At 56.2% G+C, this 13,956-nt stretch overlaps 1 protein-coding gene across 2 annotated transcripts in view; it reads left to right on the forward strand.

The window, feature by feature from the left end:
- Positions 1 to 13,956, forward strand: part of LOC103634629 (putative GTP diphosphokinase RSH1, chloroplastic) — a 49,018-nt gene that overhangs the window by 17,426 nt on the left and 17,636 nt on the right. For both annotated transcript variants that reach the window (XM_008657215.3, XM_008657211.4), the window contains exons 6-9: positions 9,323 to 9,454; positions 9,550 to 9,651; positions 9,747 to 9,824; positions 9,899 to 9,970. In XM_008657215.3, the coding sequence (XP_008655437.1) occupies positions 9,323 to 9,454; positions 9,550 to 9,651; positions 9,747 to 9,824; positions 9,899 to 9,970 (384 nt within the window). The remainder of the gene's footprint in view (positions 1 to 9,322; positions 9,455 to 9,549; positions 9,652 to 9,746; positions 9,825 to 9,898; positions 9,971 to 13,956) is intronic.

Raw genomic sequence — 13,956 nt, forward strand, 5'->3', positions numbered from 1 at the left:
ACGCGTTCGAATGCGACGTGGAGTGCGTGGAGTACGCCGAGGCCCTCGCCGAGTCCGAGGCCCTCATCGCCGACCTGGAGAACCTCTCCAAGGAGGTGCCAGACGTGAAGCGCCATGCCGGCAACTTCGAGCCAGCGGAGACGGTTAAGGCCGTCCCTCTTGACCCCAGTGGCGACACCACCAAGCAGATCCGGATCGGTTCCGGGCTCGACCCCAAATAGGAAGCGGTGCTCGTCGACTTTCTCCGCGCAAACGCCGACGTCTTTGCGTGGAGTCCCTCGGACATGCCCGACATACCGAGGGATGTCGCCGAGCACTCGCTGGATATTCGGGCCGGAGCCCGACCCGTCAGGCAGCCTCTGCGCCGATTCGACGAGGAGAAGCGCAGAGTGATTGGCGAAGAGATCCACAAGCTAATGGCAGCAGGGTTCATCAAAGAGAGGTATTCCATCCCGAATGGCTTGCCAACCCTGTGCTTGTGAGGAAGAAAGGGGGGAAATGGCGGATGTGTGTAGACTACACTGGTCTCAACAAGGCATGTCCGAAGGTTCCCTACCCTCTGCCTCGCATCGATCAAATCGTGGATTCCACCGCTGGGTGCGAAACCCTGTCCTTCCTCGATGCCTACTCAGGGTATCACCAGATCCGGATGAAAGAGTCCGACCAGCTCGCGACTTCTTTCATCACGCCGTTCGGCATGTACTGCTATGTCACCATGCCGTTCGGTTTGAGGAATGCGGGCGTGACGTACCAGCGGTGCATGAACCATGTGTTCGGCGAACACATCGGTCGCACAGTCGAGGCCTACGTCGATGACATCGTAGTCAAGACAAGGAAGGCTTCCGACCTCCTCTCCGACCTTGAAGTGACATTCCGATGTCTCAAGGCGAAAGGAGTCAAGCTCAATCCTGAGAAGTGTGTCTTCGGGGTGCCCCGAGGCATGCTCCTAGGGTTCATCGTCTCCGAGCGAGGCATTGAAGCCAACCCAGAGAAGATCGCGGCCATCACCAGCATGGGACCCATCAAGGACTTAAAAGGTGTACAGAGGGTCATGGGATGCCTCGCGGCCCTGAGCCGCTTCATCTCACGCCTCGGCGAAAGAGGTCTGCCTCTGTACCGCCTCTTAAGGAAGGCCGAGTGTTTCGCTTGGACCCCTGAGGCCGAGGAAGCCCTCGGGAACCCGAAGGCGCTCCTTACAAAGGCGCCTGTCTTGGTGCCCCCGGCGGATGGAGAAGCCCTCTTGGTCTACGTCGTCGCGACCACTCAGGTGGTTAGCGCCGCGATTGTGGTCGAGAGGCAAGAGGAAGGGCATGCATTGCCCGTTCAGAGGCCGGTCTACTTCGTCAGCGAAGTGCTGTCCGAGACCAAGATCCGCTACCCACAAGTTCAAAAGCTGCTGTATGCTGTGATCCTGACAAGGCGGAAGTTACGACACTACTTCGAGTCTCATCCGGTAATTGTGGTGTCATCCTTCCCCCTGGGGGAGATCATCCAGTGCCGAGAGGCCTCGGGCAGGATCGCAAAGTGGGCGGTGGAAATCATGGGCGAAACGATCTCGTTCACCCCTCGGAAGGCCATCAAGTCCCAGGTGTTGGCGGACTTCGTGGCCGAATGGGTCGACACCCAGTTGCCGACGGCTCCGATCCAACCGGAGCTCTGGACCATGTTTTTCGACGGATCGCTGATGAAGACAGGAGCCGGCGCGGGCCTGCTCTTCATCTCGCCCCTTGGAAAGCACCTGCGCTACGTGCTGCGCCTCCATTTCCCGGCGTCCAACAATGTGGCTGAGTACGAAGCTCTGGTCAACGGGTTGCGGATCGCCATCGAGCTAGGGGTGAGACGCCTCGACGCCCGCGGTGATTCGCAGCCCGTCATCGACCAAGTCATGAAGAACTCCCACTGCCGCGACCCGAAGATGGAGGCCTACTGCGACGAGGTTCGGCGCCTGGAAGACAAGTTCTTCGGGCTCAAGCTCAACCACATCGCTCGGCGCTACAACGAAACCGCAGACGAGCTGGCTAAAATAGCCTCGGGGCGAACGACGGTCCCCCCGGACGTCTTCTCCCGGGATCTGCATCGACCCTCTGTCAAGATCGACGACGCGCCCGAGCCCGAGGCACCCTCGGCTCAGGCCGAGGCGCCCTCGGCTCGGCCCGAGGCACCCTCGGCTCAGCCCGAGGTACCCTCGGCTCAGCCCGAGGTACCCTCGGCCCCCGAGGGCGAGACACTGGACGTCGAGGAAGAGCAGAGCGGGGCCACGCCTGATCGAGATTGGCAGGCCCCGTACCTGCAATATCTCCGTCGAGGAGAGCTACCCCTCGACCAAGTCGAGGCTCGGCGGGTAGCGCGACGCGCCAAGTCGTTCATCTTGCTGGGCGATGAAGAGGAGCTCTACCATCGCAGCCCATCGGGCATCCTCCAGCGATGCATCTCCATCGCCGAAGGTCGGGAACTGCTGCAAGAAATACACTCGGGGGCTTGCGGCCATCACGCAGCGCCCCGAGCCCTTGTCGGGAATGCTTTCCGGCAAGGCTTCTACTGGCCAACGGCGGTGGATGACGCCACTAGGATTGTCCGCACCTGCGAAGGGTGCTAATTCTATGCGAAGCAGACCCACCTGCCCGCTCAGGCTCTGCAGACGATACCCATCACCTGGCCCTTCGCTGTATGGGGTCTGGACCTCGTCGGTCCCTTGCAGAAGGCGCCCGGGGGCTACACGCACCTGCTGGTCGCCATCGACAAATTCTCCAAGTGGATCGAGGTTCGACCTCTGAACAGCATCAGGTCCGAGCAGGCGGTGGCGTTCTTCACCAACATCATCCATCGCTTCGGGGTCCCAAATTCCATCATCACCGACAACGGTACCCAGTTCACCGGCAAAAAATTCTTGAATTTTTGCGAGGATCACCATATCCGGGTGGACTGGGCCGCCGTGGCTCATCCCATGTCGAATGGGCAAGTAGAGCGTGCCAACGACATGATTCTACGAGGGCTCAAGCCTCGGATCTACAACGACCTCAACAAATTCGGCAAGCGGTGGATGAAGGAACTCCCCTCGGTGGTCTGGAGCCTAAGGACGACGCCGAGTCGTGCCACGGGTTTCACGCCGTTTTTCCTGGTCTACGGGGCTGAAGCTATCTTGCCCACTGACCTGGAATACGGCTCCCCGAGGACGAGGGCCTACACCGATCAAAGCAACCAAGCTAGCCGAGAAGAATCGCTGGACCAGCTGGAAGAGGCTCGGGACAGGGCCTTGCTACACTCGGCGCGGTACCAGCAGTCCCTGCGACGCTACCACGCCCGAGGGGTCCGGTCCCGAGACCTCCAGGTGGGCGATCTGGTGCTTCGGCTGCGGCAAGACGCCCGAGGGAGGCACAAGCTCACGCCCCCCTGGGAAGGGCCATTCGTCATCGCCAAAGTTCTGAAGCCCGGAACATACAAGCTGGCCAACAATCAAGGCGAGATCTACGGCAACGCTTGGAACATCAAACAGCTACGTCGCTTCTACCCTTAAGATGTTTCCAAGTTGTTCATATACCTCGCACCTACGCAAAGTTTAGTCGTCAAGGAAGGGTCGGCCTAGCCTCGGCAAAGCCCGACCCTCCCTCGGGGGCTAAAAGGGGGGAGACCCCCTCTGCGTCGAATTTTTCCTCGAAAAAGGATCTCTTTTTAGCAGGATTTCTTTCGTGCTTCTTGACTACTTCGGAAAGCGGATCCTAGAAACGACGGAGTACACGTAAGCAGCCAAGGCTGACCGAGCCGAGGGACTCCTAAGCCTCCGGGATACGGATACCTCACTCATCACCTTCTGCGATAAGTAACTCGCGTTCGGATAAAGCGACTCCGTGGACCGAACAAGTCTTCACGTCCGGAAGCTCTCCTGCCGAAGCAGTCCTTCAAGCTTTCTCGACTAAGTCGGGGACAGGGCCTCATGAACGGGTGAAAGTACGCGTAAGCGGCAAGGCCGACCGAGCCGAGGGATTCCCACGCCTCTGGGATACGGATACCTCACTCGTCCCTTCCGCGAGAAGCAACTCTCGCTCACACAAACATCCCTGTTACCGACAGAGAGTCCAGATGCTCGAAACAAGAGGAAAAAAGGACGCAGCTTCGCAAGCACGACGAGGGTGTGTTTTCTGGCCTCGGCGGCCGCAGAAGGCACACGCTACAAGACGATCTGATCCTGCAGGCTCGGGTCTTCACGCTGAAGGGAGCCGTAGCACCCTCGGCATCGACGACGTCTTCAGCAAAGTCCGACCCAGCCTCGGACGGCGACGCGGTCCAGGGACTTCTCCGGGAATCCGGCCCGAGCAGGCGGCTCGGCCGGTTACCCCTGGGGCCTCGGCCAACCGGCTTCCAAGGGCGCCAGCCCGACCCGAGGCCTCGGCTGATCGACTTTGGCGTCGGCTCCGCTGACGGACAACCCGGCTAGGCTCCGGCCAACCAGGTTCCCATTCTCGAGCCAACTCCGCCTTTGTTCATACTGATATCGCTACCCCTGGCCTCGGCTCATCGAAGAGCGGCCGAGGGGTCTCTTTAACTAAGCTAGAGGAGCCCCAGACAACAAGGCCGATCAGGCCGAGGGATTCCTACGCCTCCGGGATACGGATACCTCACTCGTCACCTTGACATGGGGCGACTCATGCTTGGTAAAGCGGTTCAGATAATCAACGGGCGAGACTTAGTGCTCGAAAATGAGGAAAAAACACGGCTCCGTGCCAAAATTACATACATGTTCAGGCCTCGACAGCCGCAATGAACAAACACACCGGCATTCGAGATGCCATTACAAACGGAACTCCGGTTCCCCCTCCGCAGGTACGAACAACCCCACTCCGAGGGGGAAGGCCTGCGGAGCAACGGAAGGCCGACGAACGGCGCGCCGTCACCTGCTCCAGCAGCGGCGACGACGACGACTTCTGCTCCGGGGGGCCAAACAGCGGCAACGCTGACCTCAGGCTAGATGCCGCCGCCAGGAGGCCCCCGCCCATGCCAAAACTCGTGAGGCAAGGACGGGCAGAAGGCCGTAGAGTTGGAGGTCAGTCCGTGGCCGGCCCCGGCTATCTCGCCGGCAGCAGAACCTCTTCAAGCTGCCGTGGCGGATGCCGGCACCGCGAGCGGCTCCGAAGCCACTCGCGCCCGAAAGCCAGGCACGCTGCAGCTGCCAGCGCCACGGACGACGGCCGCCCTTCCCTCCGATCACTGAGTGAAGGAGCGGGCCACCGCCCGCGCAGGGGCCGACCCCAACTCGGCACTCTCCCCTCCCCAGCCTTGGTGATGAAAATCCTTGAGGCTGAGGGAGGGGCAGAGGCCGCAGCCCGGCTCGCTTTCCCCCACCATCAAGCCGGAGGTCGCCATCCTGGGTGACCACCGGTGGAGGGGTGCAGCCGGGCTGCATGATGAAAATCCTTGAAGCCGAACGATGGCTGAGAGGTACCAACTCCCATGGAGTTGCGTTCCTCCAACGAGGAGGCGGAAAGGCGGCGGATACCCCCCATCCGGGGGCTTGGAAGACGGAAAGACACGACGCATAAGGGAGGAAGAAGACATGGTTGCCTTCTGAAAGGAGTCTCCCTCCTTTTAAAGGCAACTCTCCCTACGTGCGCCCCCAGACGCCACGGGCTGAGTCTTCTCCAACACGCTCCAAGGCCCTCCCCTGCGACTCGGGGGCTGGGTCCCGCATGTCATGCAAACCGGCTCAGGGCAGAAGAAGCCAAACCGCCGCGCGTGGTGCGCACGACCGCCCAGCGGTTACAAGCGACCCCCCACTTTTGCCCAGACCAACGGGCGGAAGGGGCGAGCAGCCATGCAGGCGGCATGCAACCGCGCCAGGTGGACGCGCTTCTCCGACTTCTGACACGCCAGCTTGGAAGCCCAGGCCCACGCGTCAAGCAACCGGCGCGCCAGTTGCTGCATGCAAGCAACCGCACCGCCACTTGTGCCACCGTCGCGCCTCTTCAGTTGCGGAGCCTGTGCCGCGACTCAAGGCAACCGGCGCACGACCCAGCGGCGCCAGTCTGGCGCGTTGGTCAAAGCGGCCGAAAGTGGGCCGGCAGTAATGGCGGTGGCAGGCGGGCGGGCGCAGCAGTCACGTCGTCAGCCAGGCTCACGTCCCATCCTGGGACAGCAAGAGAGCCTCCTCCCACGGCGTGAAGACGGTGCACCCGTGACCCGTCCCTCGAACGGATCGCGCACGCGCAACGGCCGCCCCGCCAACCACTCGCTCCGTCGCATTAACTCCGCGGCGGGACACGCGGCGCCTCTGGCGGGAGAAGCGCGCGACGCTTCACCTTCGCCGTAATAACCGCGTCAAAAAGAGGTACGCCACGTCGTTCGATTTCGTATCCTTTTCCTTTTTTCCTCTTTCTCTATCTCTTGCAACAGGGACCGGGAAAGGGGGATACCCCGAAAAGGATCCTTCTCCGCGAAGGAACCGGGCTCCGAGCCCCCCCTACTGATCAGGGGTTCGAAGACTGGCCCTCCGAAGGGTTCAACAGTCGCCCCAGATCGCGTGGGCCCGACACCCACTACTGGTCAGGGGTTCGAAGGCCAGCCCCCCGAAGGGTTCCATGGCCGCCTCAGGCTACTCGGGCTCCGCGCCCATTACTGATCAGGGGTTCGAAGGCTGGCCCCCGAAGGGTTCACAGTCGCCTCAGACACCGAGCGAGGGATGACCAGGGGTACGTTCGATACATAACCGAGGCTCGGGCTGCGCTCCCGAGGTACCCTAGGACATTTCCGAGACCAGCGGGAACGATCTTGTAACGGAATCCCATCGGAGGGAGGCATCGAGCCCTCGGACCCCGTCGCCAGGGGACCGGGTCCGGCAAATCACCCGCAGGTACTTTTGGGCGTGCCTCTGGGCCCCTAGCCGACCCCCAACGAACGGGGCACGGACGTCCACTCGGATTACCCGCTTGCAGCTCACCGAAGACACCATGTTCGGTGCCCATCGAGGGTAACATGGCACACTCCCCCCCTCCTCCTTGCGGAAAGGCGACGTAGGGGCGTATGTAAAAAGTCGAGTCTGTCCCTGATCGTCCTCTCGCCCTGTGCGGAGGCTCGGGGGCTGCTCTCGCAAACCCGGCTCCGGCCAAACCGTTGACAGCGTCAACATACCAGCCCGAGAGCTTGGGCCCCGACCGTGCACCCGGGCTACGGCCAGTTCGCATGAGGGAACAACCAGACCAGCCGAAGCATTACGCAAGGCATTAAGACCTCGAAGGAGTGTAACCACTCCTCCGAGGCCTCGGGGGCTACACCCGGCGGGTGCGCTCGCGCGCACCCACCGGAACGAAATGCAACCGAGAAAGGCTGGTCCCCTTGCAAAAAAGTGCGACGAAAGCCTCCAAGCGAGTGCTAACACTCCCTTCGAGGCTCGGGGGCTACTGTCGGGGACCATAATTAGGGGTACCCTCAAGACGCCTAATTCTCAGCTGGTAACCCCCATCAGCATAAAGCTGCAAAGGCCTGATGGGTACGATTAAGTCAGGGATCAGTCCACACGAGTGACTCGATCACGCTTCACCCGAGCCTAGCCTCGGCCAAGGGCAGCCGACCTCGAGAGACTTCCGTCTCGCCCGAGGCCCCCCTTTTTACGGCGGACGCACCTCCGGCTCGCCCGAGGCCTTGGCTTCGCTCAGAAGCAACCCTGACTAAATCGCCACACCGACTGACCAAGTTGCAGGAGCATTTAACGCAAAGGTGGCCTGACACCTTTATCCTGACACGCGCCCCCCGGCAGAGCCGAAGTGACCGCCGTCACTCCACCGCTCCACTGACTAGTCTGACAGAAGGACAGCGCCGCCTGCGCCACTCCGACTGCAGTGCCACTCGACAGAGTGAGTCTGACAGGCAGTCAGGCCTTGCCAAAGGCGCCATAGCGAACTCCGCTCCGCCCGACCCCAGGGCTCGGACTCGGGCTAAGACCCGGAAGACGGCGAACTCCGCTCCGCCCGACCCCAGGGCTCGGACTCGGGCTAAGACCCGGAAGACGGCGAACTCCGCTCCGCCCGACCCCAGGGCTCGGACTCGGGCTAAGACCCGGAAGACGACGAACTCCGCTCCGCCCGACCCCAGGGCTCGGACTCGGGCTAAGACCCGGAAGACGACGAAACTCCGCCTCGCCCGACCCCAGGGCTCGGACTCCGCCCTGGCCTCGGCCACAACGATCTCCGCCTCGCCCGACCCAGGGGCTCGGGCTCGGCCTCGGCAACGGAAGACAGACTCGACCTCGGCTTCGGAGGAGCCCCCACGCCGCCCTGCCTAGGGCACAGGCCCGTCACGTCAACAGGAAGCGCCATCATCATCCTGCCCCGAATCGACTCGGGTCACGGAGAACAAGACCGGCGTCCCATCCGGCCAGCTCCGCCGGATGGGCAATGATGGCGCTCCACGAGCTCTGTGACGACGGCGGCCCTCAGCTCTCTTACGGAAGCAGGGCGACGTCAGCAAGGACTCGACCGCTCCAACAGCTGTCCCTCCGCCAGGCTCCGTCGCTCCTCCGACAGCCACGGCATCACGCCAGCAAGGTGCCAAGACCTCTCCGGCTGCCACATTGGCATGTACCTAGGGCGCTAGCTCTCTTTCCGCTAGACACGTAGCACTCTGCTACACCCCCCATTGTACACCTGGATCCTCTCCTTACGACTATAAAAGGGAGGACCAGGGCCTTCTTAGAGAAGGTTGGCCGCGCGGGACCGAGGACGGGACAGGCGCTCTCTTGGGGCCGCTCGCTTCCCTCACCCGCGTGGACGCTTGTAACCCCCCTACTGCAAGCGCACCCGACCTGGGCGCGGGACGAACACGAAGGCCGCGGGACTTCCACCTCTCTCACGCCCGACTCCGGCCACCTCGCCTCTCCCCCCTTCGCGCTCGCCCACGCGCTCGACCCATCTGGGCTGGGGCACGCAGCACACTCACTCGTCGGCTTAGGGACCCCCCTGTCTCGAAACGCCGACAGGTGGCGCGCAGGATATTGATCCCCGAGAGCAAGCGGGGCACATCAAAGGGATTTTTTAACCAAGCCCAAAATTCGCCCTCAAGGGGGATGGAACCCGGGACCTGAAGGTGCTATTCGAAAGCCCTTTCATTGGTATATTAAGTAACATAGGATAGCTTATTTAGGACAACTCAATATTCCTTGTATTTTGAAGGTTCCCTATGGCTACTACTAGCAGTAGTAATGAAGTTAGTTTTTTTGTCTCCTTGGACATAACTTGGAATTTGATTGACAATCAGTGACGCTATGGTGATGCAATCTATGTACTTGTCCCTACTATACACAGTGAATCTAAGTTCTACTCTGCTTTGATATAATTAGGAACTTGACTGGGAATCCATCGCTGCTGGTTTATTGCATGACACTGTTGAAGATACGAATGTGGTTACTTTTGAAAGAATAGAAAATGAGTTTGGGCCAACTGTGCGACGTATTGTTGAAGGGGAGACAAAGGTACATTGTTGTCTTTTTGCAAAGCTGCAACTTGGATATATTTTGGCGATTGTGCAGTAAATCTAGCAAAAAAACCTGCTCTGTTTTAAATATAGGTGTCTAAGTTGGGGAAACTTCAGTGTAAAAGTGAGGGTAGCACAAAACAAGATATTAAAGCAGAAGACCTAAGGCAGATGTTTCTTGCCATGACAGAAGAGGTATCCTTTTTATCTCATATGGAACATCTTATCAGGAGAAAAAAGATTCAACTCTGTACGTTTTACTTAATAAAAAAATTAAAATCAATTCTTAGGTTCGTGTGATTATTGTCAAACTGGCAGACAGGTTGCATAACATGCGCACTCTCACACATATGCCTCAGCACAAGCAGGTGAATTCTTATTCCAGATTTAAGATATGCTGCATCTTACTTCCACCCTAAGTACTAAGCATGACTATTTGCAGTATGCCATCGCCGTGGAGACACTGCAGGTCTTTGCCCCTTTAGCAAAACTCCTTGGGATGTACCGGATAAAGGTATCTGCTGAGCCTTAGGACCTATAAGAGCTAACTTTAATACTGTATTTCTTTTTATTTGTTTTATTTCAGCTTGTTCAATTTTACAGCATATGCTGCATTTGTTTTTTGTTGATAAAATTTTGAATACCATTTTAAAAATAATTGGTTTCTTCTTTATGTGTTTTCAGAGTGGAATGTTTCTGTTATCTCTGTAACAGTTTTTTTGTCGAACATACAGGAGAACTGCGTATCCTTGTATTAAGAAGAAAAGGGGAAAAACCCCAGAACTAACATTACAAAGGGAAAACACCCACCCACACATGCACACAAGAAAACCCCACCCAGCCAGAGCAGGGGCAAAGTGCCTGTCAGCTGGCAGACACCCCAACAATAACAACAGAGAAACTATCCCACATGACTTTGAGCTTGGAGGAAGGAAACCCCTTAGCTCCAGCCAAGGACCACAGAAGAGCTTCCTCCCCGGCCAGCTGAACGACCACCACCAAGCTTGGGGATGAACCATTAAAGACCACGCCATTTCTATGCTTCCACAGCATCCAAGCACCCAGAGCGACCAAAGAGTCAAAACCCTTCTTACTCAGCCCATCTAGCCGAGCACTATTGGAACACCACCAGAGATCAAAATCCTCAATATCATGTCCTGGAATGAAGCCCTGCAGTCCAAAAGTCCTGAACAATTCGAACCAGAAAAGACGTGCAAAGGAGCAGCCCACCAGCAAGTGATTGATCGACTCATCATGTTGGTCACAAAGTGGGCAAAGAAGCGACTGAGTCAAGCCTCTTTTAGCCAACCTAACTGTTGTCCAACATTTGTTGTGAGCCACAAGCCACAGAAAGAACCGACATTTGCTAGGGGCCCAAGTCTTCCAAATTCGACCAGCTTGCTTGAAAAACACTGAGCCACAAAACATAGCAGCATAAGCAGATTTTGAGGAATAGTCACCGGAACTAGATTACCGCCAAACATGACGATCTTGCACATTAGGTTTCAGCAAGAAACCCTCCAGGATCTCAGTCAAGTCTAAAATCTGGATGTCATAACCGACTGGATATAAACCGCTCGGCTTTCAACCTGGAAGCATGACCGCAATACGATCAATGATAGATTGAAGTTACGGCCTAGAAAGACGTTTTAGGGATAACAGAATCCCAAGATATTTGCAAGGGAAATTATATAACTGGCAAGGTAAAGAAGCCTGCACAATAGCCAGATCTTCCTCCCCACACTGAATTGGGAAGACATTAATTTTCTGAATGTTGGTCTTCAGACCAGAGGCTTCACTAAAAAGATGCAGAATCCCCTTAATTGCCCCAATGTCAACCACATCCGGTCGAAGTAGACGCCCAAGTTCAAAATCACAGTCCTGCTGTTTCTTCTGCCCTCGCTGTGTCGGACCGGCCGCTATCACCTTTGGTCCTTCAGCAGGATGTCCTTTCTCAAGACCCAATTAGTAGTAGGTCTGTGGTGTCCCTTCCTTTACAACAAACCTTCAACCTGCAACGGGGTGGACAGTTTTGTTTGAATGAGTGCCCTTCAGTGCATGAGTGCCCTGGCTGCGGGCAGTTGATCGAGTGTCATAAGGATCTAAGTCAGATTGGAAGTCAGCAGGTTATTGCTTCAATTGGAGATTTGGGCGTAGGGGCTGCCAGTGAGGGTTTGCCTCCCAGGGTGTCTCCTATTGCTGCCACCTCCCCTTCTATGCTCCTCTGCCCAAAGCCTATTCAAGTTTATTTTTGCCGGCGTCGAGAAGCAAGGAGGGTTGAGGAAGCAACCTTGGGGGACTTACCGTCTCAACTGCAGGCCTCTGATGTACATGCATCTCCGTCCCTGGCGGCTTTGTCACCTTCAAGGGTGTCCGAGTTCTTATCCAAAATTTCCAAGGAAGATGACGCTGTGTTGAAGAATCCTACCCCCAACCCCCTAGAAAGAAGAAATTACCTATGGGGCAGGTGGCTACTCCTAGGCGCAGTAGGTGTGTTGCCGGCGTTGGGGTGGAGTGTCACCAACACCTATCTGCTATCAAGAAAAGCAAGAAGACCATTATGAAAAAGCTGGGAGTGATCCGTGATGGGGATTCTCTAAGTCAAGAGGCTCTCGATGACTATGCACGCATTTTCAGCAAATCTCTCTCACAGGTGCAGATCCAAGTTCTTGCCTCTCTCTTCGGGTGGTCTATACCAGAAGAGAATATGGGAGGGATGGTGTCTTCTCAGTGAGGAAGGTGTCTTCCTTGGGTTGAGGGTTTGTTGGTCGTCTTAAGCTAGTGTTTTATGGATCCTTAAAAAATTCTCATTTGGAATGTTAGGGGGCTTAATGCCTCGGCTCGTCAGGATGCTGTGAGGGCTGATGTCGTCTCTTCGGGAGTGGATGTGGTTTGCTTGCAGGAGACTAAAATGCAGGATATTTCTTGTTTTCTGGTTATTCGGATGCTTGGACCAGATTTTGCTAACTTTGTTTTTTGTCCTTCTATCGGTGCTAGTGGTGGCATTTTGGTAGCTTCGAGAGACCGGGTAAATTGCTCGGCTATCTCTAGAGTGGATGATCATTCGGTGTCAATTCAGTTTCGTCCTGTTGATGATGTGGAGTGGTGGCTGACCTGTGTGTATGGTCCCCAACTCGACCAGGATAAACTTGCCTTCCTTCAAGAATTGCGTGATATTCGGGCTTGTTGTTTTGGCCCTTGGTTGGTCCTTGGGGACTTCAGTTTAATTTATAAAGAGGAGGACAAAAATAACCCTAATCTGGATAGACAAATGATGCATGGTTTCCGTAGATGGATTGATGACTTGGCTCTTAAGGAGTTGCCTCTGGTAGGTCGTAAGTACACATGGTAAAATGGGCAGCAGAATCCAACTCTTGTCAAATTGGATCGTGTCTTCAGCTCCTTGGACTAGGATGATCAGTTCCCTTGGGCCCTACTGCAAAGTTTGGCCTCCTTTGATTCAGACCATTGCTCACTTCTTCTGGGTCTTAAGGATATTGTGCAAGGAAAACCGCGTTCCATTTTGAGGCTTTTTGGCCAAGATTGGAAGGGTTTCAGGAAGCTGTGGAGGAAGCCTGGGCTGCTGTCCCTGCCAGACACTGTCCGTTGTTTACTCTTTCCATGAAGCTCAAGGCCACGACTAAAGCTCTTCAAGGTTGGGGTGAGAAAAAAGTTGGTCATATTAGATCGCAGCTTGATCTTGCCAGAGAGCTGCTACATCAGTTTGACATTGCCCAGTACAGTAGAAGCCTTTCTCCTGAAGAATTATGGTTGCATAACAGATTAAAGCAGCACAGTCTTGCTCTTGCGTCCCTATGGCGATCCTTGGTTCGGTTGAGGTCTCGCATTTGCTGGCTGAAAGACGAGGATGCGAATAGTGCTCTATTTCATGCTCATTTTTTTCTCGAAAGAGCGCAGGAGGACTGCGCACCCATATATTAAAGTAGAGGGAAAATAAAGGGCCATAAGGACCCAGGTACAAAGCACTCCTTATGGAGGCCAGAAACAAGCATACACAAAGCTATCCATAAAATTGGACAAAAACACTACAACCCTAGGAGCTAGGTAGTTTGGCTGGCCAAAAAGGAAAGCCCCTTGGCACCAGCCAGCCGCCACATCTCCTGTTTATCATCAGCAGCCTGAAGAAGGAAGGAGATAGAGGGGGTCCTTCCATCGAACACCACCTTGTTCCTATGATTCCAGATCATCCAGGCCCCTAAAGCAATAAGGGAGCCAATCCTTTCTTTCTCATGTTGAGGACCTGAGCCGAGGAATTCTCCCACCAACCAAGGAAGGCTCCACTTGCTGAGGGGATAAGCTATGTAACCCAAACTTTCTCAAAAGCCTATACCAGAAAACTCTTGAGAACACACAGGAAACCAGCAGGTGATCAATGCTTTCAGGTTCTTGATCACAAAGAGGGCACCTAGCCGGATGGTTCATGCCTCTTTTCTGCAGCCTATCAGCAGTCCAGCATTTATTGTGTGCCACCAGCCACAG

This window comes from Zea mays, chromosome 1 (assembly GCF_902167145.1).
Source record: "Zea mays cultivar B73 chromosome 1, Zm-B73-REFERENCE-NAM-5.0, whole genome shotgun sequence".
In the NCBI taxonomy this organism is placed as follows: Eukaryota; Viridiplantae; Streptophyta; class Magnoliopsida; order Poales; family Poaceae; genus Zea; species Zea mays.